The sequence below is a fragment of the Microtus pennsylvanicus genome, chromosome 14 (genome assembly GCF_037038515.1).
Source record: "Microtus pennsylvanicus isolate mMicPen1 chromosome 14, mMicPen1.hap1, whole genome shotgun sequence".
Taxonomy (NCBI): Eukaryota; Metazoa; Chordata; class Mammalia; order Rodentia; family Cricetidae; genus Microtus; species Microtus pennsylvanicus.
The window spans coordinates 44,963,425-44,990,159 of NC_134592.1; the positions used below are offsets into that span (position 1 = coordinate 44,963,425).

Sequence of the window (26,735 nt, forward strand, 5' to 3'; positions counted from 1 at the left end):
GAAGAGATGATGTAGCAGAGACCAGCATCCTCAAACCAGACCAATGATTCTCTGCAATGAATGCCTGCACGTAAAACCGTATTGATAAAGGGGTTTACTGTGTGACTCACTGTGTCACACTGCAGGTCACATAACAAAATGTTTTCTTTTCTTTCTCTCTTTTTTTTCCTTTTTTCTCTTAAATTTTATTTTATTTTATAAAAGGCAAGGAGGGAAATGGGTGAGATATGAAAAACACAAAGAATAAATGAAATCAAAATTAAAAATAATCTCAAATCATAAAGATTAATATGATTACATTTAAACAAAATGTCTGTTTGCAAAGAGCAAAGTCATATCACAAAATAGGAAAATGGATCTGCACAACAAAGATACAGAAAGATACAGAAAATCAAAAAGAAGAAAAAAATAAAATGGGCAAAGGACAAACAGGCATCAAGTGGAATTTATGAACATGAATGATTACAGAACTCAGGCTCACACATCAGTACAGGTGGGCTGAGAAAACGATGAGGCCACACCCTACATTACAACACTCTCCACGACACCAAGAGTGGGTGAGGATACAGGGTGAACAAAATATTTTTGGAAAAATGCACACTCTAGATCGCATTTATATTACACTGTGAAATTTCATCTCCTAAAAATGTCATAGAAGCTACAGCCATGAAATCTCACCAGCACGGCTGCCTCAACAAAAACTAAATGAAGACAATATCAGCAGACATGCTAACATGAAAGTGGAAATCTCATGGGGCTTCAATTCTACACAAAGAACTACAGGCAACCAAGGAATGCTGAGAGCAGTAGAAATAGCCTTCCCCAGGAAGCCTCCCCCCAAATTGGCTATCCAGTACCAAGTGGTCAGCCCTGAAATGATCTGCATACAAATAACCTTATATGGACTGAGCAGGCTGTATTTATATATTTAGGAACATATGCACATACACATACATATGTAACAACAATGAAAGAAATAAAGTCCAGGAATTTGAGAAAGTTCAAGGGGAAGGGATATAGGGAAGAGTCAGAAGAAAGGAGCAAAGAGAAATGTTGTAATTATACCTTAATTAAAAACATAAGTGTAAAATTAAGGCAGTCCTGGTAGCACAAGCCTATATTACTTAGGATGTTGACGATAATAAGTTCAACACCTGTCTGAGCTACAGAGTGAGTTCAAGGTTACCCTGAACAACTTAATGAGACAAATAAAAGGCAAAATAATGTACTGAGAATATAGCTCAGTGGTTGAGTGCTTGCCAAACTCATACAGGGCACAGGCTCACTCCCCAAAACTGCAAGAAAGAAAAAATAAAAAATAAAAATAAATAATCTTTATTCTTTTTTAAGGGTTTTGAGACAGAGTTTCTCTGTGTGGCTTTGGAGCCTGTCCTGGAACTTGCTCTGTGAACCAGGCTGGCCTCAAACTCAAGAGATCCACCTTCCTCTGCCTCCCAAGTGCTGGGATTAAAGGTGTGCATCACCACCACCCAGCTAAAACTAAATAATCTTAGGTACATATATTCACTTAGGTACATATCACTTGTGTTTTAAGAAGGGAGATACACATATTTACTTAGCAGAACTATTCAAATTATCAGGAGGATAAGAGCACCAAGTATGCAAATGTGTTCGCCTTTGTAGAGGGAAGAAGTTGCCATTAGGAGGGCACCTGAAGAGTGAGGGGATAAAGTTCAGCTGGAGAGCGGGGACATGGGATCATTATTCCTTTAAGATGAATATGTGTATTTAATATGCTCTTTTCATAAAGATTTCATATACGAATTTTTATAGTAAAGAAGAAAAGCTTTCAAACCTAAAATCCTTCTCAAGAATGGAAATACCTTTGGGTGAATCATTTTCTCAGTGAGCACAGGATCTAATTGTTAGTCTGGACTAAAGGTCAGTTTGAGAAGGGGGCAAAGGTGGAACCCAGGAGTAATAAGTTGGTGTCAGAACCTAAGTCTGTGTGTGCATGTGTGTGTGTAAAATATCCCTCACAAGTCACGTGTTTGAACACGTGGTTCTCCACTGGTGGCACCGTGTGTCAATGTTGTGGAAATTTTAGGAGGAGGAGGCTTGTTGGAGGAAGGGGGATCAATGGGAGTGGATCATAAGGTTAAATATCCAGGCCCTATTTCCTGTCTGCTCTTCCTGCTTCCTGTTGATCACCCCATGTTTCTGAGGCCATGCTTCCCTATCATGGTGGACTGTCTCCATTCTCAAATCATAAGCCCAAATAAGCCCTTTTATTTAAGTTGTTTTTCTCAGGTAGTTCATCACAAAGACAAGAGAAGGAACTAATATAGCTAGGTGTGGTTACTTTTTAAACAGGAGACAGTAAGCAATATCGCCCAGAAACAATAGCCCAGTTGAATGGCAGGTTTCAAAGTCAATTTCAGTAGCCAGGGAGCAAGTAGGATCATGATCTGAAATGTACTCTGCACCCTCCATGACTACAGAAAGAATGTGGCATCATCTGTAGGCCTGACCTCTGTCTGGAGTGACTCTTCACCCACCAGCTTTTCCACCTCCTCCTGTATATGACTGACCAGTCGTTCCGATCATCATAGCCTCAGCCACACTGTCTGTCATGACAATCCTGACAGTGTGACCTGACACAGGTAGTTCTTCCATGTAAATGCCTGGGGCTGGGGATGTGGTCTTTCTGCTAGAGAGACACCAGCTCTGTTCTACTCTAATTAATTCCCATTTCACTAGAATGTTCTTCAGCTTCTTTGGCATTATCTGTATTTCCAAAATACACAAAGGCAAACTCATTCAAACACTTAGATGTCATATACAACATCAGTAATGGGAATCACCTAAAGAATGTCTTTCCAATCCTTTTCTATAGTGTACAAACTCAGCTCATACACTCCAAAGCAGCATTCCCTGATCCCCAACATTACACACCTGAGTAGACACGGGAGCCAGCAGCTGTGTCCTCTGAGATACTCTCAGCCCTAGAACCAGGGAATGGGGCTGACATCATGATCTTGCACCACACCTTTGAAAGTTTCCTCCATATAAAAACCTAGAGTTGGACCTGGGCCTGGACTTTGATCTAAGATCTAGAAATAGCGCTTTCTGATTACACAGTACTTCTTTACTTTGATTTATTTTCTTTGGTCCACTTCAAATTCTAACTTTAATCACAACCCCCATACAATCAATGCTCATTATTGGTTGTCCTAGTAGATCTCAGGCCTGAGGACTTCACACCTCCCCCCACTTCACACCATGAACATTACTGGTTGTATAAGGGACCCAAGGTCTGAGGACTTCACACCTCCCCCCACTTCACACCATGCACATTTCTGGTTGTATAAGGAATTCAGATTCACTCTATTTCTTCCATTTCTCTCATTCCCAAGCTTCAAGGATGCACTTAGCAAACTTGTTAAATTATAATTTCCACATCTTCCTTCTTCAATGTTAGCCCATTCATCACAGTTCTGCTTCCATACTGTTGCTAATTTACCCTCAAAAACAAAAGCAGAAACCTAAAACTTCCTAGCCTAAAATTCCCACAAATGTCTTTTCTACAAATGGGAATTTCTTATATTTACTGTGAAGAAAGTTGGTGTTTGTTTCCAGGCAGCCCAAGTTAAAACTTTATTTCAAACATTTTTGTACGCTATTATTATACTGTCAGTTTTTGTCAAATTGTAGAACAGCAAATTCTTACACTGTATCTCAAGTTTTTGAGGAAGTTAAATTAACAGAAACAAACAGAACGGTTTCCACTGTTGCTCCGTTTCGGGTAGCTGTCCTCCAGCTGCTGAAAGGCTGCTTTCTGGGCTCCTGTTTCCGATACTCATCTGTCCCCTTTCCCTCCACACCGGCACACTTCATCTGCTTTTCTAGTCCCAGGTGACTGGGTTTATAGGCATTGATTTCTCTCACCAGCTTAGTCCTAGATAGGCTTGTTGTGACAACGTGTGGCATCTGTTCTAGCTTCTAGTCCTCAGTAAATGGACAGTGGGGACAACCAATCCTGACTTAAATCCTAGTTCTAGAACACAGAAACCATGGTGCCTCTGGCAAGTTCCTCAGGGTCTCTAATCTCAGATTTCCCAATGATGAAAATAATAATGCCCACCCTTGAAAAGTTGCCTCTTCAGTGCTTACATAGACTCAAACTCCCTCCATGCAGACTCGGGTCAGGTGGTGGATTCTCAGCTGTCCACACACAGGCTTTGCAGTGGTGTCTCCAAATATCCTCAACACCACCTCCAACTCCGGTGCACAGCACAAGTGTTTCTACTCTCTAGCCTCCTTGGTCTCCGCAAGACCTAAAGGGCAGGGTCCCTCAGTGGAACAATCCTCATTTCAGAGCTCTACAGGTCCCGAGCTTTTATGTGCAGATTTGCAAATGCCTTTCTTGTTCTTTACTTGGGAATCACTGCATTTCCCAAGTCTGGGTTAACTGTTTTGTCTCAGTTTTCTCCTTTATAAGGTCTGGTGATAGCAGGCAGGAAGGGCTGCTGCACTGTTCTTTATGTATCAGCAGACTGGTTTCTCATAAGAGCAACCTGTGACTTCTTCTGAGAACCTGCTTTCCCTACCTCACATCCCGACTCATTCATTTGTAAAAACACTCTACGGTATTGTGCTACCAAAGGTAAATCAGAAGAAAACCCGAGCTTCTCACCATGGTTCTCTAACTTACAAAATATATCACTTGAACTACATAATTTATCTTACCAGTGATTTCTACTTTTTTTCCCATCTACAAAATAGATAGTAAACACAATTATTTAAGAGGCTAAAGACAAAACAGAATTCAGCTGAATTTGCACTGGCAATGTAGTCCTGCGTAACTGCGGACAGAATCACCCATCCACTCAGAGGAGGTCTAGAACAGAGGGGAAGGAAAAAGAATCTCAAATCGAGTTCCCAGATGGAAATTCCGATCTATCATTTTCTAGCCCTGTCATTTAACATGAAAAGTGAAGATTACAGCGTCTACCTCCCATGAGGTTATCTCAATGATGTAAGCCTCACTGCTATCATTACATACCTACTGTGTGCTAAGCAGACAGTACTATACCAGGCACTGGAATGAAATGGAATTAAGGCAGGAATGGCTAATATCTTTGTTAAAATGTCTACCTCTTATTACTATAATTCCAAATAATATATTTTATACACACTGCACAGCAAATGAAAACCTAAGAAGTGAAGCATTTCCCGTAGGATATTGAGGTCATACCCACAATTCCAGTGTTTATTTTTAATAGGGAGTTTCCAGTGGACATAGAATGACTCTGGCATTTCCCTCCCGATTTATCACATTTATATTGCCCTGATGACTTTGGAGTAAACTGTTTGGAAGCTGATTCTATCAAACCTAAATGAGCTAAGAGACTGCTTCTCAAAATAACATCACAGATGACCTGCTCCTCTGCCACCTACTAGTCAAAAGACGCATTTCTAGGTCCTGCTTCAGACCTGTTGACTCAAAACCCCTGGCTGGATGATGAAGGGACCTTCATTTCTATTGACTTTCCAATTTGTTCCTATGGAAATCCCACTTAAGAATGGCATTGGGGAAGGAGCTATCTAAGAAACCTGTAAGCAAACACTGAAGAATAATGAGCCAGAGCATAAGAAAGAATTCTTAGAATACATTTCCACATGCTTGGCTCCTAGCAGGGTGGAGTCAATAATCCAATCCAAAGATCAAGACTAAAATCCGAGTTGAACATATGCACCTTCATCATGAACGGTCAAGTGTCCAAATTCCTATTCCAGAGCAAGAACAGGAATGGAAAGGGACACCAGAGACCTTTACCCAAGTTTTCAAAAGAAGCAAAGACTGTGCCTGCAATATTGAAATTTGGGCTTGGTGATCTGGGAAAATGAAATTGCTTCTCTTAAATTTAGTCAAATACTGACTGCCTGCTCCTCCTCTCCACAGCAACCGGGAATCTAGGGTATTCTCTCAGATGTAAGCCTTGCCCACAGGAGTAACTCATCTTGTGACCACCACATCAACAGAAGACAAGGAGGCATTATGATCTTTTGACAAAAGAAAACAAAAATAACCAAGTAAAAGGTACATCTATCCTCTTAGTAAGACAGAAATAGAACAGGAGACAGAGAACCAAGAAGCAATGAACTCCTAGTGGGCGTGAACTTTCAAAACAATAACAATCCAAAGCCAGTAGAACATAATGTTTTTCTATATACCACCTTCCTGTGGTTTGAGATCCGCGCTGGTTTGGATCATAAAATGTGTTTATAGGGTTTTAGTTAAGATGCTAATGTGCTAACTACGGTGCCTGCTAGAAATCGAGAGCCCAACCCGAAAAGGCCGCCCAGGCGCCCACACTCCTCTAGATCTGGTCCGGAACAGCACAGCGGGCGGGGCGCGGTTTTTCCCGCATCGCAGCGCTCCTCTCTGCTCTGCCTGCGTGAGCACCGCCCACCCACTCGCGCGTGAACCCACTGGGCCCAGCCCTTCCTTAGGCCCGGTGCTGAATCATGAACCCAGTCTCCACAAGGTAAAAATCGAAGAACAAAGCCAGTCTTGAGGCTAGTCTGAAGAAGGTCTGGGTTGGGCGGCAGACTAGAAACCCCAACTCGGCTCGCCTTCTTCTCCATTCCTCCACTAACCCCAAAATGAAGTAAGTGTGCAGTGCTAGGGACTCTCAGGAGGGTACCCCATCTCCCAGGCTGCTGAGAAGCTCTGCAGCGCAGTGTCCTAGCTCGCGCGCTCCGCCTCATTGTTTCACCTCCCGCCCAGAGCCTGCCAGCATCGGAATAAGCCCTTGCCCCAGAAAGCGGGTTGGGGCTTCGCCTGCTCCAGACCGACCCTTTGCCCCTCTTCGCCCGCAACCACAGCCCTAGACCACCTTCTGCGCCAACCTTCTAACCTGGCTCTTAGGGCGGAGCCCAGAGTCCCTAGAGGAGCGGGTGGGTGCTGTCCAAATGCTGGGAGGAGGCGGCGCGGGATGGGGAAGGAGCCGCAGGCCTGGCCTGCACCAGGCACAGCACTGGTGACAGCGCGATTCATCGGAGCAGGCACTCAGCAGCAGAAAACAGAGGGCTAAACCCTGTGAAGGCTGCACCAGTTACTGATTGCTACTCACCCCAACTGTTTCTGTCCCTGCGGCTCTTGGCCATGGCGGTCCGTAGGCTGGCGGTGGAGAGGCGCTGTCACTCCTCTTGTGGTCTTCTCCAGGGCCGCAGGTTGCCGGCAGTAAAAGGCTCTGTGCCCGTTCTGGGCGCAGTTCTCTCAGACTCGGAGGATGTTGCTGTGGCGCTGGTGGGAAGGACTGGGGAGGAAAAGGGAGGAGAAAGCAGATGAACCAAGCTCAGCATCACCAGCTGGAGTTCACACAAATACCAGCGTCACACCCTCTGTACCTTGGCCCACCCCCAGACTGTGAAGACAGTGACAGACTATATACTGCAATATTTTCAACAAAAACACACACAAATAAACAGCACCCCCTGGCACACGTGATTTTAAAAGCATTATCTAGTGACAGAAATACAGAAACCACCATTATTCTGTCTGCTCCAGTGCACACCAGCAACGTTTGGACAAATAAAAGCACTTCACATTATCCTACTGCATTTTTTAAGTTTCGTCTTAAAAGTAAGGTCACATTTTAAAAAGAAGACAGCCTGTATTCTTGTGTATGTATACTAAGCAAGTCTTGAGTCTTAAAATTAGGCTACTTTAGATCAAAGCTAGAGATTCACTGTGATCTGTAACTGTTCAATGTCTAATGAAGCATCTCCCCAAAGTTGTGAAGCCAGTCTGAAGTTCTATACAGTCTGACAGCAAATGTGGAGAGAAATCAGCCCCACCAGCAGAGTGGTACAGGATGCTGTGGCCCTCAGAAAGGTTGGAGGCAAATTACAAGGAAAAGCGAAATGCAACAAATACTAAAAAATCCTTACTATTTTTTTAATTTTTTTGATGTTTCTGCCTCTCTGTGCAGAGTTTGGTGTGGTCAGCATGCTACAGACCCGTCCCTTCACACTCTTTGACCACGAGGCATTTCCATCCCATTCGCCTCCTCAGTTTTGTTGCCCACACTCTGCTGATCCACACACCGCCGGCCTCTTAATGGCCAGATCCATGCTCTCTACTTAGGGTATTATTTCAAGCAACCCACTTTAGTAAAGCCCATTTCCCATTTTAGTGAAGTAACTTATGGGTAAATACTGAGATTGGACATTACAAAAAAGCGTCAGTAGATGACTGTGGATATAGTATGTCTTCACCTGTAGCCCGAAGACTTTTTACCTAATGATTTCAGCAATCCTGGTATTTTTGTCTGAATTATTTATATTAAATATTTTAAATGGAAATTTAAAAATAATTCTATAATTTATTTTACATTATATAGTTAGCAGATCTCTCTTTCAAATACACACACACTTTTATATATTGAGCAACACTAGGGTGGTTTGAATGATATATCTCCCAATAATCTGGGGCATTCAAATACTTGATTTTTAGTTGGTAGCACTGTTTCGGTAGGTTTACCAGATGTGGCCTTGCTGGAGGAAGTGTGTCACTGAGGGCAGGTTTTGAGAGCTTGCTTGATGCGTGCAGTCAGAGTCTGGCACTTCCTTGAACTAAACACAGGGTTACTACATAACTCAGCAGTTCTCCTTCTAGGTGTGTATCCTAAAGAAATTATAATGGAAGTCCACACAGAAACTTGTATAGCAATGTTAGTGTTAATAATATGGAAAAAGTAGAAGCACCTTGTGGTTTGAAAGAAAATGGCTCCAGGCTCATAGAAAGTGGTACTATTAGGAGGTGTGGCCATCTTGGAGTAGGTGTGGCCTTGTTGGAGGAAGTGTGTCACTAGGGGTGGGCTTTGGGGTTTCAGATGTTCAAGCCAGGCTCAGAGTCACTCTCTCTTCCTAATGCCTGCCAATCCACACATAGAACTCTTGGCTACCTCTCCAGCACCATGTCTGCCTGCATGCTGCCATGCGTTCTACTATGAAGATAACGGACCAAACCTCTGGACTGTAACCCAGCCCCAGTTGAATGTTGTCCTTTATGAGAGTTGCTGTGGTCATGGTGTCTCTTCACAGCAATAAAGCTCTAACTAAGACTGTTGCGGGATATTTGTTTACATCATGTGAAGAGGTGTCTATGTTTTGCTTCACCTGATTGGTTTATTAAAGAGCAATGGTCAAGAGCTAGGCAGGTGAGAGTGAGCAGGACTTTTGAGTAGAGAGAGAAACTAGGTGTTAGAATCTGATGTGGCAGGAGATCAGCAAGACACAAAAGGAGTCAGAAACACAGAATGGAGAAGAGGCAAAAAACCACGTGGCAAAATGAGATTAATAGAAACAGGTTAATTTAAAGCTATAAGAGCTATTTGGGAACAAGTCTAAGCTTAAGGTCAAGCTTTCATAATTAATAATAAGTCTCTGTGCCATTATTTGGGGGTTGGTAGCCCAAAGAAATTATGAAAAAAAACTCGTTATATAAGACTCAAATCAAATGCCAAATAACTAATGGGTAAGCAAATGTGGTGTATCCATACAGTGGAATACTATTTATAATGTAATACTATACACGCTACAACATGAACAAATGTGGTGTATGCATACAGTGAAATACTATTTATAATGTAATACTATACATGCTATAACATGAACAAATGTGGTGTATCCATACAGTGAAATACCATTTATAATGGAATACTATACACGCTACAACATGAACAAATGTGGTGTATGCATACAGTGGAATACCATTTATAATGTAATACTATACATGCTACAACATGAACAAATGTGGTGTATGCATACAGTGAAATACCATTTATAATGTAATACTATACACGCTACAACATGAACAAATGTGGTGTATGCATACAGTGGAATATTATTTATAATGTAATACTATACACGCTACAACATGAACAAATGTGGTGTATGCATACAGTGGAATACCATTTATAATGTAATACTATACATGCTACAACATGAACAAATGTGGTGTATCCATACAGTGGAATACTATTTATAATGTAATACTATACATGCTACAACATGAACAAATGTGGTGTATCCATACAGTGGAATACTATTTATAATGTAATACTATACATGCTACAACATGAACAAATGTGATGTATCCATACAGTGGAATACTATTTATAATGTAATACTATACATGCTACAACATGAACAAATGTGGTGTATCCATACAGTGGAATACCATTTATAATGTAATACTATACACGCTACAACATGAACAAATGTGGTGTATCCATACAGTGGAATACTATTTATAATGGAATACTATACATGCTATAACATGAACAAATGTGGTGTATCCATACAGTGAAATACCATTTATAATGTAATACTATACACGCTACAACATGAACAAATGTGGTGTACCCATACAGTGAAATACCATTTATAATGGAATACTATACACGCTACAACATGAACAAATGTGGTGTATGCATACAGTGGAATACCATTTATAATGTAATACTATACACGCTACAACATGAACAAATGTGGTGTATGCATACAGTGGAATATTATTTATAATGTAATACTATACACGCTACAACATGAACAAATGTGGTGTATGCATACAGTGGAATACCATTTATAATGTAATACTATACATGCTACAATATGAACAAATGTGGTGTATCCATACAGTGGAATACTATTTATAATGTAATACTATACATGCTACAACATGAACAAATGTGGTGTATCCATACAGTGGAATACTATTTATAATGTAATACTATACATACTACAACATGAACAAATGTGGTGTATCCATACAGTGGAATACTATTTATAATGTAATACTATACATGCTATAACATGAACAAATGTGGTGTATCCATACAGTGAAATACCATTTATAATGTAATACTATACACGCTACAACATGAACAAATGTGGTGTATCCATACAGTGGAATACTATTTATAATGGAATACTATACACGCTACAACATGAACAAATGTGGTGTATCCATACAGTGAAATACCATTTATAATGTAATACTATACATGCTACAACATGAACAAATGTGGTGTATGCATACAGTGAAATACCATTTATAATGTAATACTATACACGCTACAACATGAACAAATGTGGTGTATCCATACAGTGAATGCCATTTATAATGTAATACTATACACGCTACAACATGAACAAATGTGGTGTATGCATACAGTGAAATACCATTTATAATGGAATACTATACATGCTATAACATGAACAAATGTGGTGTATCCATACAGTGGAATATTATTTAAAATGTAATACTATACATGCTACAACATGAACAAATGTGGTGTATCCATACAGTGGAATACCATTTATAATGTAATACTATACACGCTACAACATGAACAAATGTGGTGTATGCATACAGTGAAATACCATTTATAATGGAATACTATACATGCTACAACATGAACAAATGTGGTGTATGCATACAGTGAAATACCATTTATAATGGAATACTATACATGCTACAACATGAACAAATGTGGTGTATCCATACAGTGGAATACTATTTATAATGTAATACTATACACGCTACAACATGAACAAATGTGGTGTATGCATACAGTGGAATATTATTTATAATGTAATACTATACACGCTACAACATGAACAAATGTGGTGTATCCATACAGTGGAATACCATTTATAATGTAATACTATACATGCTACAACATGATCAAATGTGGTGTATCCATACAGTGGAATACCATTTATAATGGAATACTATACATGCTACAACATGAATAAACCTTGATATAAAGCTCCTGCACCTCTAACATCTTATTCTATAAACTCTTTTCTACTCTTTATCCTCAATTTATTTTTCTTCTATTGGTCTTTCTCATATTCATTTTACCTCATCATAAGTAAAGTCCTCCTTAAATCAGGAGTTTTTCCAATATTGATGTCCAAACTTGCAGTTCCCTCTATATTATAGAGTCTATGATATACTATGTTATAGAATCTACAACAATTTTGAAGAGGTATTTGTATCGATTAACTTGCTTCTGCATGTATCTCAAAAAGACTTAAATAAAATAGGCTATTTCTCTCACAAGAAAATTTGTTGGAAGACAGATAGACCTTGGCTAATTCGTCAGCTCAACATATCATAGTTAATACTTTTTAGGAAATAAATTGGGCTGCTGTAAAACAAATTCTAGTGGTTTAAATAAGAAAAAATATTTCCTTCTCATGGAAGGAATATCATGATCATTGAACATGGTATCTTCAAAAGACCACGATTTGTCCTTTCTTCCATCCTTGGGGCTTCCCTCATACGATCCAGGCTACCCGTTCTCCTGAACATTAGTGTTCTAGCCAACGTGAGTACTGACGGGCTCCAGACATAGTCCTCTCCCTTTGTGCAACAACAACCAACGTCCCTGTAGTAATCAGGACCAATAACACCAACCAATGTAGTGTTCCTTCTCTGGGCTGTTGGTTCGCGGGGCTGAGGACAAAAAAGCAGCTGTGTAGTAGCTTCAACTCCTCAGTTAATAGCAGTGTGATTTACTTAGATGAGGAAAAATATCTGTCCCTTGTCTAGTTGGGCAGTGAGTAGAGACAAAATTATAGATAATAAACTATAAGGACAAAAATTATAAGGATTATTAGGAATAATGTAAGAGCAATGGTACATCTAGCCCTTGGTTCACAGGCCCATGAATTCTGACCATGGACTATATACTGCAGAATATGAATACTGGGTTAATTTGTAGGCCATATCTTCATGGAGCCCACATCTCAGTCAGCAAACACCCACCCCCACTATATTAATTAACCATTTCTGACTCATGGGTGTGAGGCCAAAGCACCTAACTCCCCGGGCAGACCATCCTGACACACTGCATTCTTAGCAAACTCAGTTTCTTGTCCAAAGACATTGCTGTTTGTGGCGGTGAAGCATGGAGATGAAACAAGGTGTTCTATGAGCCCGTGGGTTATGACACTAGAAGGAGTTTTATGGCCAGGAAAGACAAACATGTGCAATATATATCTATTTCTGTGGAGGCAAATTGCCTTTCCCATCATCATAGAAAAGATCTAGTACAATTAAATTACCATCAGATGACTGGCTGATCTGGACAACAATATCAGACTTGAGTCTCTGTAATGGCCTCTGCTGTAAGCAAGTCAAACACTCCATGATGACAGTACTGGATTATACTTGGCAAACAGAAATCCATGCTGTTAAGTAGACTATTTACCTTACGTTCTTATTGCCATATGGGGCAACTAAGCAAGCACTACAGTAACTGGGCAAAGAGACTAGCTGGCTGACATCTACAGGGCAGATCATCTTGAGGAATCACTTATCAGGTGGATGCCCTCAGGTGGTGGTAATACGGTTCACAAATATTTTCACATTTTGTATAATTCTAATAGCCCATCCACAATACCTTATCTAATGATTTCCTTAATTTTAATCATCTTCTTTCCAAGTCACTGGCTAATCTATTATCTACTGTGCATAAATCAATATTGATTCATTCCTCAGGCCAGTTCTCCTTCCTAACAAAAAGGTCAATGAAATGTACTGCTCAACACTGTACCCACTGGGAGAATTTCTCTTCGTTGTCATTCCTCTTTGCGGAATCGGGGCCATAAGTCAGCAGCAAGCTGCTTCACACGGGTGCCAACACAGAGTGCTGACTGATCATAAACCAGGCCTGCATGCGCTCGTCCTCTGCTCAATGACCCTGAGCCAGAATGTGTAAGTAGAGGAAAGGGGGTATGGAAGTTTGTTAGACATCGACCTGTGTTCCAGACTGTGCCAAGCTTTCCCAGGATGCACTGCTCCATTCAGTAGTGGAATTCTGATGCCTGCACTTAGGATTTAGTGAACTAGATCACACTTAGTTCCTAAAGAACAGTCTGTGTCACACAGTCACTTAGTATCCCACAGTCTGCTGTTAAACAGTCACCAAATACCTGGGAGTAAGCCAGGAATTGGCTCTCAGTGGTATAGACATCACATATCTGGTATGTTCATCTCTCAAAATCCTATATAGTATCCTTAGTGCTGCAATTCTCATTTGGGGTTTTCCAGAAACTCCATATGATATGTGTGTTTACCATCAGGTGCTGAGTCCTAAAGCCTAAAGTATCAAGACATTGTATGGCATAGCCAGGTGTTACATTGTTCCAGGTCAATGAAAATTGGCAGTCATGCTACCTTAACTGTCATCACAGACCATCATCTGACAACTGATGGAAGCAGATACAGAGATCCACAGTGAAGCATGGGGCCAGGCTTCCGGAGGCCAGTCCAAGAGAGGGAAGAATGATATGAGAAAAGGGGTCAAGACCATGATGGTGCTACCCAGAGACAGCTGACCTAAGCTAGTGGGAGCTCCCTGACTCTGGACTGATAGCAGGGAACCTGCACAGGACCAAACTAGGCCCACTGAATGTGGGGGACAGTTGTGGGGTTTGGGCAGAGTATGGGGCCACTGGCAGTAGGACCAGGATTTATTCCTAGTGCTTGAACTGCAGTCTTGGAGCCCACTCCCTATGAGGGATGCCTTGCTCAACCTAGTTTTGTGGGGAGGGCCTTGGTCTTGCTGGGAAGTGATGTGTCAGACTTGTTGACTCCCCACGGGAAGCCTTACCCTTTCTGAGGAGTGGACGGGGGTGAGAGGGAGGAAGGGTAAGGCGGGAGGAGGTGAGGGAGTGGGAATGAGGATAGCTATGTAAATGAGAAAAGATTGCATTAAAAATTTAAAAATATATAGAAAAAAGAAAACTGGCAGTCACATGTTATGCGGGAAAGGATCAAAGGGCAGTGAATGCAGTACACCGTCTTCAAATTCCAAATATATCAGCTGAGCATATAACATCATCCTCTGAGATGGACAAATTTATGTGCTAGGACCACAGGGACTTATGTTTTATCCTCTGGCATAGGGTAATCTGTTTTTTGTTTTAAAGAATGAATTAAAATAATTTTACCCAGTTTATGAATCCTAGGTTCATGGATCTCCTGTCTTAAGTTCCTAAATAGCCATGACTATATGTATGAGAGCACATCTGCCTTAATGCTCTTCCTAAAGTATGTAGGATGGTAGATACTTCCTGTTCCTCGGGCTGTATTTATAAAATGGAATCATGATGTTCTTCTAGACAGCAAAGAAACAAAGGTCAGTCTAGCATTACAGTGTGTCACCGAGCAGACAAGGTTGAACAGTGACGGTGCTATCACAGCCTCGGGAAAGCAGAGGGCTTCAGATTATCCTAAACAGGCACTGAAAAAGCTACACTCTGGGCTTCCGGTCGGCAGCCATGCTCAGGCTACCTAGTTGATGTTTATTGGCTCTAGGAAAGGTCCTAAATGCAACACTACAAATTAATTGACTGTTAATGTTTGTGTGTGGTCTACATATGTGGAAAAAAAACCAGGGAGCTTCCCGATGTTTGCTCACTTACGTGTATATATGTGGAGGACAGAGATTGACAATTTCTTCCTCAACTGCCTTTTTATTTTGCTGAGACGGGGTCTCTCAGTGAACCCCAAGCTCGCTGCTTCAACTAGACTGACTGATCAGCAAGACCCTGTGATCCTCTTGTCTCTGCCTCCCCGGTGCTGGAGCTACAGGTGATACCGCCATGTCTGGCTTTCAGATGGTGCTGGGGACCTGAACTAAGGTAGTGATACTTGCTCAGCCAGTACTTTACCTGTAGAGGTGTTTCCAATCTCCAAGGCTAATTTGTCTATTTGGGATGGTTTGGAAGTGTCCACCAAAGTTCATATGTTGCAAACTTAATCCCTATTGTAACCATGTCAAAAGATGAGCCCTGTAAGGGATGATTAGCCTATGAACGCTGGGTCCACTTAAATTCTTTAATGATGAGCTTCCCTCACCTACCCATTTCACACCAGCAGGTTCTTGTCCTCTGCCCTCTGCTAAGTGACAATATAACCGAAGGTTTCACCAGATGCCAACACCTTGATATCGGACTGTGTAGCCTTCAGAACTAAGAGATATGAATTCTCAGTCTGTGATATTCTGTCATAGCAACAAAAAGCGGACCAAGACACTACTGGATGGACTAAGCAGATGTGTTAAAAAGACAAAAAGCTCTCTCAGATTTAAATTTTTTAAGTTTTTAGATTTCACTTAATGCCTAGAATGGAGTTAAAGATGGTGAGCCTTAGGCACGGGGGTCACACTGGTCCTTTCAGTCCTACAATTTCACAGCCCTAAGTTGACATCCGCAAGCCTCTTGCTGTGTTTCCTCTGTGCGGTGTGCCCATTCTCGTTGCTTTTTCTAGACCTTTCATCAAAGACGTGAGACAGGACTACATCTGACTTCCTCAGCCTCCACTGGGGTCGCCGGAATCCTGATGTGTTGCACTGCTTCAGGGACTATGATGTGCAGACTGCTATCCTCTGACTGTCTGGAAATTTCACATTCCTCAGCTCACATCCATCCTGGTGAAAGGCCACGTCTCTGAGGGACAATCATCATGTGTAACCATCAGCAGGATCCTTCCTCAAAGACACCTGCCTTCCACACCTTAATTAAGGGATTCCAGGTTTAAGAACTGGCTTACGACCAGATGTTAGGCCATGTTCTACATCTCTATTATAGTGACCAGTTCCTTTTCTGCCCACCGTTCCTATAACCCTTCCACTCACATATAGTAAGTAGCAATTAAATAGGCTCCCGGCTTCATTTGTTTCAGGTCTGAAGATTCACAGGCCCCCACCACAATACCTTATAATTAAAATGTTATCACTTCTTGGGAGTTATCAATAGTAACTGTACTCAGCATGTTTTTAATAGTTATGTCTTCCGGTCTCTGCAAGGATTCCCTGCGTTACTGTGGCAACATCATCTCCAACCTACTGAGGACAATCACCAGAGAGGTTGGCAAGGATATCTCTGCTCCAATTCACTCAATGTCTCAATTGGGAAAATTCTATGGGCTATGTGCTATTGTGTGGTGTTTTATTCTTTTGGCTTTTTGAGGGACCCACCACTAAGATTCAAAAACATCACTCACAGAGGCTTATTATTAGTTATGAATGCCCAGTCTTAGCTTGCATGCTTCTTGCCAGCTTTTCTTAACTAATTATCCCGACTACCTTTTGCCTCTGGGCTTTTATCTTTATTATTTCTGTACATCTTACTCTCCTTCGCACTCTGTGTCTGGCTGGGTGGTTGGCCCCTGATGTCTCTCCTTGTTCTTGCTGCTCCTCTTCTTCCTCGTTTCTTTATTTACACTCTCTGCCTGCTAGCCCTGCCTATCCTTGCTCCTCTCTTGCTATTGACTGTTCAACTCTTTATTAAACCATCAGGTGTGTTAGACAGGCAAAGAATCACAGCTTTACAGAGTTAAACAAATGCGGCATAAACAATAGTCACACACCTGAAAATAGTATTTCCCAGCATCGCGCACGAAGCATAACTGCAGGACGAACACAGTAAAGCACAGGGCAGTCTTCTTTTTTATCACTGTGACATAACGCTTGACAAAAACAACTGAAAACTTAACTTTCAGAGCTTATGAACTATGACCAACTGGCTCCACAGTTTTGGTTGTGTGCTGAGGGATGGTATCATGGCAACACGGGCCTGCTGAAACAAAGCCACTCCCCTCATGGCAGCCAGGAAGGAACATGAAGGCATGTTCTCCGTGACTTGGTTCCTCCAATGAGGTCTACCTTCTATAGTTTCCAATACCCCAACAAGTCCATTCAGATTTTGACACTATCAATGACTCATTCCATCATTTAGGTCAGAGTCCTCACAGACCAACTATCTCCATGACTGGATCTACCAGCTGTGATCCATCACCATGGCTTAACATTAGAATTCAATAACAATACTAATTTCAGAAAGCCCACAACCTCATGGAAATTGGACAATGCTCAACTGAATCACCCCTGGGTCAAGGAAAAAACAAAGAAAGAAATTAAAACTTCCTAGAATTCAATGAAAATGAATGTACAACATACTCAAAATTATGGAACACTTCGAAAGCAGTGCTAAGAGGAAAGTTCATAGCATTAAGTGCATATATAAAGAACCTGGAGAAATGTCACACTAGCAAGACTTAACAGCACACGTGAAAGTTCTAGAACAAAAAGAAGCAAACACACCCAGGAAGAGTAGGCACCAGGAACTAGTCAAATTGAGGGCTGAAATCAATAAAATAAAAACAAAGAGAACAATACAAAAAAATCAATGAGAGAAAAAGTTGGTTCTTCAAGAAAAATCGACAAGATAGACAAACCTTTATCCAAACTAACTAAAAGGCAGAGAGAATATCCAAATTCACAAAATAACAACAGACACCGAAGAAATCCAGAGAATCATCAGGTCACACTTCAAAAGCTTATACTCCACAAAATTGGAAAATTGAAGGGAAATAAACAATTTTCTGGATAGGTACCATACATCAAAATTAAACCAAGACCAGACAAACAATTTAAATAGACCTATAACCCCTAAGGAAATAGAAATAAGTCATCAAAAGCCTCCAATATATACATTGGATTTCAAGCAGAATTCTATCAGAATTTCAGTAAGAGCTAGTACCAATACTCCTCAAGTTGCTCCACACAATAGAAACAGAAGTGACATTACCAAACTCTTTTTTTTTGAGGCTACAGTTACCCTGATACCCAAACCACACAAAGACATTACAAAGAAAATGAATTACAGACAAATCTTCCTCATGAACATTGATACAAAAATACTCAATAAATATTAGCAAGCCAAATCCAAGAATGCATTAGAAAAATCATCCACCATGATCAAGTAGGCTTCATCTCAGAGATGCAAGGATGGTTCAACATATGACAATCTGTCAATGTAATCCATCATTTAAATAAACTGAAAGAAAAAAAACACATGATCATCTCACTAGATGCTGGAAAAGCCTTTGACAAAATCCATCACCCTTTCATGATAAAGGTCTTAGAGAAATCAGAGAAACAAGTAACATACTAAACATAATAAAGGCAATATACAGCAAGCCAACAGCCAACATCACACTAAATGGAGAGAAACTCAAACTGATTCCACTAAAATCAGGGGTTATTTATTGCTCAATTTATTTGTTAACATAACTTCTTCCAAGCAGCCACCTTCTCCGGGCCCCTGGAGTTCAGGAATGTGAGGGTGGCCGTGCAATCATAGACCCCATCTTAACACCAGAACCTGGAGAAGGTTCCCAGCCAATGTGTCTGTGATGGGAGGAATTTCTACAGTGGCTAATTTAAGGGGTGTTGGGGACTCCATTGGCCTGTGCTGGAAAGTTTAAAATTATTGATTTTGTACAATCTGCTTGCTGGCTCTGAAAGGGAGGGAGGGGACAAAGTCTCAAGGCCTTGATTTAATTTTGCAATTGTGTTTGTGTGATCCTGAGGTGAGTGTGGGGGTGGGAGTTGTTTCATGGTATGTCTGGAGGTCTCACTTTTATACAAATATTTCATACATACATTCACACATACACACAACACATGCGTATTAGGAAGGCATAGTGAAAGGCTTGTAAAATGGCTCAGTGGTTAAGAGTACTGGCTGACCTTGTAAAAAAGTACTAGGTTTCAATTCCCAGTACATAAATGGTCACAACTGGCAGTACCTCCCATTCCAGGGATCCAACCCTCTTCTGGCCTCCCTGGGCACCAGGGTTGCACACGGTACACGTACACTAAACAAAAATCTTTTTTTAAAAAATAGGAATAAAGGATACATCCTGAGATTAGAAACAAAACTTCCAGAATCCCATGAGAGAAATAATTGGGCCAGATGTGGTGGTGCACACTTTTAAACCCAGCACTAGGGAAGCAGGTCTCTGTGAGTTTGAGGACAACCTGGTCTACATAATGAGTTTCAGGACAGCCAGGGGTATGTATGTATGTATATATGCACTTTATGTGTGTGTGTGTGTGTGTGTGTGTGTGAGAGAGAGAGAGAGAGAGAGAGAGAGAGAGAGAGAGAGAGAGAGAGAGAGAGAGAGAGGCTGTAAGATAGGGGCCGTAGTCAGGCATGGCCTCTACTGCTCTTAACTCTAGTCCATAAGATATGCAAGCACCCTTTAGGTACCCTTTCAAAACATTTACCTGTTACAAAGTGAAGATAAGGAACAGCACAAGATTATTTGTAATTTGTTTTGTTTTCTTAGCTATTGAATTTTCAGTCAGATCAATTTGTGATCCAAATACAAAAGGAAACCCTTCTACCTAGCCCAATATACTCCCCAAAAGCACCCTCTGGAAAAAAGCTAACCGAAACAGCTTCTTAACATGTCCAGAGATCAAGTCCAGCTCACGACCCATGAACCGCTTTCATATCTTCTAAAACTTTTGTCACAACGACCAATCTTAATTCTAAATATGGCCCATGTTCTATTGCTAGCCAGGACAAACTACAAGAATCATCCCAGACTTTAAAAATATGGTTCTCTCCTTAACAGGCAGAGGTCATACCAAGTATTAGAAAGAATGATTTAATATAAAGTATCTGGAAATTCAGATCATAATTGTTACAATGTCTTCTGGCAACTGATTGATATTTAAAACTCTAAGGAGCTATTTGTTTAATCATATAAAACCGGGAAGCAGAGGCAGCTGGTCCTCTGTGAGTACCAGGCCAGCCATTCCTACACAAGAAACCCTGTCTCAAACAGCTGAGGGTGGAGCAAGGGAGGGATGGACTGAGATATTATATTGCTAAAATCCATATGTTCTAAAGATGGTGTAGCCCTGGCTGACCTGAACTCACTATGTAGCCCAGGCTGGCTTTGGAACTAACAGAGATCCGCCTGCCTCTGCTTCCTGAATGCTGGGATTAAAGGTGTGCGCCACCACATTCAGCAACCTAATTTCGAGATTTTAATTAGCCAGTGTTGCTTGGATAATAAATTTGAACCTTGGCTACATAAAAAATAAAAAATTCCAAGGCCTTGATTTTCTTGTCATTTAGTCTTGGCTAAAATTAGAGTTGACTTTAGAGATCACTAATCACAACTACCACTTTACTGAAGAAGATTAAAGCCGGGCGGTGGTGGCGGCACACACCTTTAATCCCAGCACTCTGGAGGCAGAGGCAGGCGGATCTCTGGGAGTTCGAGGCCAGCCTGGTCTACAAGAGCTAGTTCCGGGACGGGCACCAAAGCTACAGAGAAACCCTGTCTCGAAAAAAAAAAAAAAGAAGAAGAAGATTAAAAGGGGGAAAATATTACAAGCACACAGTAAGTCACCACAGTCTGTACACAGAACAGAGCAAAAAGCTGGAAAACAGAGCCAGCGAGACAGCTCAGCCTGCCCAGGCTCTCACCTCCACCTGATGGCCTGAGCTTGATCTACATGGTAGAAAGATAAAATAGACTCCCATAAATTGTCCGCCAACCCCCACCCAACACGCGTGTACCATCCCATGGCATTAGCACTGCCTCCCAACAAATAAATTGTATCAAAATTAAAATTTTTAAAATCTGGAAAACGTTTGCATGTCAAGTATGAACTATGCATCTATGTGTCTCTGTGTGTGTGTATGTTGTGTGATGTTTTACTCTTTTGGCTTTGGGGGGGGCAACCACCCAGCTCCCAAATAAATCACATATGAGGCTTATTCTTAGTTATGAATGTTCACCCTTAGTTTGGTTTGTTTCTTGTCAGCTTTTCTGAAATTATCCCAAATCCCTTTTCCCTCTGGGATTTTTCCTTTTCTTACTCCTGTGTATCTTACTTTCACTCTTCCTCTGTGGCTGGCTGGGTGGCTGGGTCCTCAAGTCTTCCTCCCCCTGCTCTTTCTTGCTCCTCTTTTTCCTCATTTCTCTGCCCCTCATCCTTGCTCCTGCCTTGCTATTGGCCATTCAGCGCATTATTAGGACCATCAGGTGTTTTAGACAGGCAAAGAATCACAGCTTCACAGTCTTAAACAAAGGCACCACAAACAAAAGTTAACATACCTTAAAGTAATACATATAGTATTTTATATATGTATAAATATATTTATATGTATAACATACCTTAAAGTAATACATATATATGTACTAGTTTTGAATGAGATTACCTATTTAGCCAAGTTTCTTCTTATTCCATATCTTGTCATATAAAACTGAGCAATTTGTAAGAGTTCTTTCAATGTTAGCTACAACGATTTGCTATAACTTTCAACCTTGAAATTGTACGTGTAATTTTTTTAGTATATGAACTAAACCGATTCAGTTTGTTTACACTAAATTGAATTTAAATTTCTTTACCAAACAACCTATGTCACTGAGCTTATTAACTCAGTAGTTTTGAAAAAATATCTTTAGAATTCTTTTGGAGTTAGTATAAAGCGAATGTTTTCCTGTTTGCATCATCTGTGGTACAAGTAAAATAATGATTATTGCAGACACTATTTTTAACCATCACGCAGGATCTTGGCTTTCCGTGCTATCCGCTTGGCAGCTGATGGTCAAAGCATATGGAGCTGCCATTACTGGCAACATAAAATACCTTCACTTGTGACTTCAAACTTTTCATTGCCTAATTCATTTTAAATATTGTGTTTCAAGAATAATACACTTAAAGGGCTGTCACAGGATATTTATCCTCGTCTCAAACTGGGTATTCGGAGTTTCCAGTTTGTGAAGGCTCAGGAGGGAAACTTTTCTGAGGTCTCTGCATCAGGGAAAGAGAGGCCTCTCTTGATCCACTCGTTCATCTTTATCTCAAAAACAAACAAACAAAAAGCACAATCAAATCTGCTGGGGTTTTTTTTTTTTGGTTGCATTGTTCTGGTTTCCTGTTCCCCCCCTTTCAGATTTCACACAGTTTCCTCTCACTTATTTTTATCTTGTGTAAAAATAAGTATTTTGTGTGCGCTGATTCAAATTCTCTATGGGATAACACAGGCATAAATAAGAACAAATACATTTCATGCGACAGAAAGGCGCAGTGCTCCCTTTTTGACCCTGAACGTGGAGGGCTGCTTTCTCACCACACAAGCCCACCCTTCAAGTTTACCTGGCTGTTCTGGGGACAGTCCAGTGGACGGCTCTCAATCCATGAATGCTTCACAATGGCCCAGTCTCAGAGCTGGTAAGGGTGGGTTTGACTACATGACCAACATAAATCCATGACAGTAAACAAGTACTAAGACACCAATAGAACATTTGAAGAGATTTTGAGTCATCGAAGCCAAAAGTATGTGCCCACCAAAACAAGTGCCAAGAAGCTTTGAAAGACAGAACTGTTCCTCAGCTTCTTCCTTTGCAGGCCGCACACACACAGGCTCTGTCCCTGGAGTAGGCAAGTCTGGGCTTTCCTTATGGTCCCTAAATAAGAGCCCTTTGTATGTGGAATACAAGAAAATGCATATACTCCCTGTTCTGGTAAGGTGTTAATTTCATTTTTTCACTTATTGACTATAAGAAGTGCATTTCTCAGAACTGGATTGTGTCTGGAGCCACATGTCACCTGAAACTTGTTCTGTTGTCATTTTTCTGTCACTGCACATACAGTAGCCATGTATTAACCTGGGTCTTCCCATTTTTCTTAAATTTTCATTTTATTTTATGTTTTGCCTGCTTTATGTCTCTACACCATGCGCGTGCCTGGTGCCTATGGCCAGAAGAGGGCGTCGGACTCCCCAGACTTACGGACAGTCGTGTTTAGTGACGCAGATGGGGCGAATCAACCCAGGTGCTCTATAGAACTCTGTACTTAACCACTGAGCCCTCTCTCCAGTCCTTATCTGGTTTTTCTGCTGCAAATCTCGGCAGCACTCTAGAAAAAACTTTACCAGTCTACCTTAAAATGGTAACTTAATTGCTACCTTCAGAACAAGATTGGAACTTAGGCTGTGAAACATTAGCCAATCACTTCTCTTGATTCCTGCTCAATATCCTGTGTCTTGTTAAGCGGTTCAAAACCTCTTAGATTTGATAATCCTCTCTACAATCCCGTAAAAAGATTTACAAACATTTCTGGGGTGTCAAATGCAAAAACTTCATCCTCTTCCATCTACAGACAAGGACACTGAGTTGTTGCAAAGAATGCCAGTTCACCTACTTTGAAAGGTTGGAGCCAGAACCAGACCAAGGTCCCCAGCTTTGTTTTAGCATCTGCAGAACTCCTGGTCCCGTTAAAGTTGCAAATACTGTGGTGACCCGAGACCACCGGACTTCGTAGGAATTGGGGGTTTTCAGAAATGGCTCGGGAAACCCCGGTGAAAGACAGGTTGTGCAGGTCAGGTGTGCGGTCCAGCCTCACAACCGGTACCACGGGGAGCAATCGGTAAAACAGGAAGGAGCAGTCGGGTGTGCCGGTCTTTAGTTAACCCGGCACTCCCCCACCTCCGACCCGGGCGGCCTCAGTTTACCTCGACCGTGTAGAACTAGGAGGGCAGCGAGCTGCGTACTAGCCCCCCTCCTCTCGTCCCGCTGGCGACCGGACGAATCCCGGCCGGGCCTGCGCGGGTCAGAAGCCGCACGAACGCCCCCGGGCGCCCCGCAAGCCGCTGGGAGGCGGGGCGCGACGGCGGCGAGGGTGTCGTGCGCTCGGCAGGCCTCAGGGCGGCAGTCTGGGCCCGCGGCCTGCGCTCTCGGGCGGGCCGGCTCAGTCCACGCCGGCCGCGAACGTGTCTCCCGGTGACGCAGCCGCGGGTGGGGAACGTGGTGCGGCGGCGGCGGCAGCGGCAGCGGGGACTGTGCGCACGGCCGTCTTCGAGAGGACGCGGGTCTCCGCCGCGGCGCTCACTCGCTCGCTCGGCCGGGCACGGGCGGCCCCTCGGGTGCGGACGGCTCGGGGCCTGGCGGGGCCGGGGAGGCCCGGAGGCCGCCGGGGTCGCGGCCCGTGACGCCCCCGCGCTCGCTCTCGCGGGTGCAGGCGCAGCTGCGCGCCGAGTCTCCATGTTGGGAAGCGCCGCGCGTCCTCGTTAGCGGGATCCGGGCGCCGCGGGCAGAGCCCCGGGCTGGGCGCTGCGAAGATGGAGGCCCCGCTGCGGCCTGCCGCCGACATCCTGAGGCGGAACCCGCAGCACGACTACGAGCTGGTGCAGAGGGTCGGCAGCGGCACCTACGGGGATGTGTACAAGGTGAGGCCCGGGCCGGGCCTGCGAACGGGGGGCGCCCCCGGGATGCGCCGGACCGCAGCGTCCGGCCGGGAAGCGGCCCGGACCCCGCGGCACCGTTCCGAGCACCCTGGGTTCCCCGCTGGTTCTAGTGCTGCTGACGGGCAAAGCTAACAGCACCTTCCAAACCGCCGCTGAGCTTTTTTGTGGTTTTTAAGGCGTGTGTTTGGTATTGAAGTGAGTCTGAGGGATGTTCTGGTGTTAGCTGGAAAAAATGCTTCGCGGAAGGCGGTAGACGGGAGAGAATATTGCAAATCCAGACGCTTGCATTCTAAATTATTGTTATGAGCGAGCTTGACTTTAAAAAGCTCTGTGGAAGCTGGCTTTGAAGTGTGAACTGTAAGCATTTTTCTCGAGTAAAATGATACGTGTGTAACATGACGGCCTGTAGGAAGATGTTTTTAGAGACCGGTGAGTTGGCTCAGCAGGTAAAGGCGCTTGCTGCCAAGCCTTTGGATACCGGATCGGTCCCCGGATTCTCCTGGTAGAAGCAAGTCGTCCTCTGACCTCTACACGCAAGTGTCGCCCCCTCCCCCCCGCCAACACACTCACACACAAACCTAGTAAATAAGTGAAATGTAATTAAATTTAAACAAATTTCACCTGGCAGAAGTTTAGGCGTTTGTGCCTGGTTGGTAATAAGAAATATAATTACTTACTGGGTTTTCCTACTCCTGTAATTCCTCTCGGGGATTTTATACCATTCCATAATCCCGAATGGATAGGAGCTGCTGTCATTTTAGTGCGCTTTTATATCAAGATAAATAATAATAAATTTGCAACTTGCCATTACAACAACAAAAGCCATGCCATTGCGAAGCACACCAGTTTCTTAAGTCTCCCATGTTTTTGAAGGACTCAGAAGGAAAAGACTGTCCAAGATTCCCTTATGACTTTTGTTCTTTGTCCCCAAAGGGCAGAATTACTGCAGTTCCTGATGGGTATTAAGGACAAGTCTCTTTTTGCAGCACTTTAATATTTTGACCTGTCTATCAGTTTGTTCCAAACAGCAATCTACACGTAGCCCAAATGGTCTTGTTTCCTGAGTGAGTAATGGCTTGCTTTCCGTGAGGTCCGTTGACTTGCACAGGTGGTCCTAAGCAAGGAAAGCATCTTTCTTCTCTACATGTTTCTGACTAAGTTTGTTATCAGGATACCACTAGCTCTGGATTCTGAGGTGAGGGCTCTCCGGCTAGCCTTTTTACCCCTTAAAACTAGGCCCTTGAGTCTAACCAAACACTGTTCTAGGTACTAGACTGCTCCAACAGTGAGTGGGACCCTGACTCTGGCCTTGAATACCTTTGATGTGCGCAAGGACAATGAAATCTCCTTCCTCATGTGAGTTAGGGTAGTTGTGAACACTGGGTTAACTGGACATTTAGGAAATGCTTGCTCTTTGAGAATAGAAACTCCTGTTTGCTTTCTCAGGCCCATTCTTAAGTCATCTTTGTCTGTGATTCACTGTTAGACCAGTTCAGTTTGTGGTCATTTTAGTTCTTGCTTCACCCCCACCCCTTCCCCTACTACAGAAAATTTAAAGGTAATATATTCCCCACACCGATCTTGCCAAGACTTCGGCGTTCTTCCTTACAGAGTAGCAGCCAGGG

At 42.5% G+C, this 26,735-nt stretch overlaps 2 protein-coding genes across 5 annotated transcripts in view; one reads left to right on the forward strand and one right to left on the reverse strand.

Moving 5' to 3' along the window:
• Atl1 (atlastin GTPase 1) overlaps positions 1–24,525 on the reverse strand; it is a 75,445-nt gene extending 50,920 nt beyond the window's left edge. The window contains exons 1-2 of one of the 4 annotated variants that reach the window (XM_075947532.1): positions 24,379–24,508; positions 7,101–7,286 (exon numbers count right to left, since the gene is read on the reverse strand). In XM_075947532.1, coding sequence (XP_075803647.1) covers positions 7,101–7,134 — 34 coding nt within the window. In that variant the 5' untranslated portion in view covers positions 7,135–7,286; positions 24,379–24,508. Of the gene's footprint in view, positions 1–7,100; positions 7,352–24,068 lie in introns of those variants that run through there. The other 3 variants (XM_075947530.1, XM_075947533.1, XM_075947529.1) reach the window with 3 other exon arrangements.
• A 318-nt stretch (positions 24,526–24,843) lies between these two features.
• Map4k5 (mitogen-activated protein kinase kinase kinase kinase 5) overlaps positions 24,844–26,735 on the forward strand; it is a 96,652-nt gene continuing 94,760 nt past the window's right edge. The window contains exon 1 of the mRNA XM_075947528.1: positions 24,844–25,092. Within this exon, the coding sequence (XP_075803643.1) occupies positions 24,985–25,092 (108 nt within the window). The 5' untranslated portion in view covers positions 24,844–24,984. The remainder of the gene's footprint in view (positions 25,093–26,735) is intronic.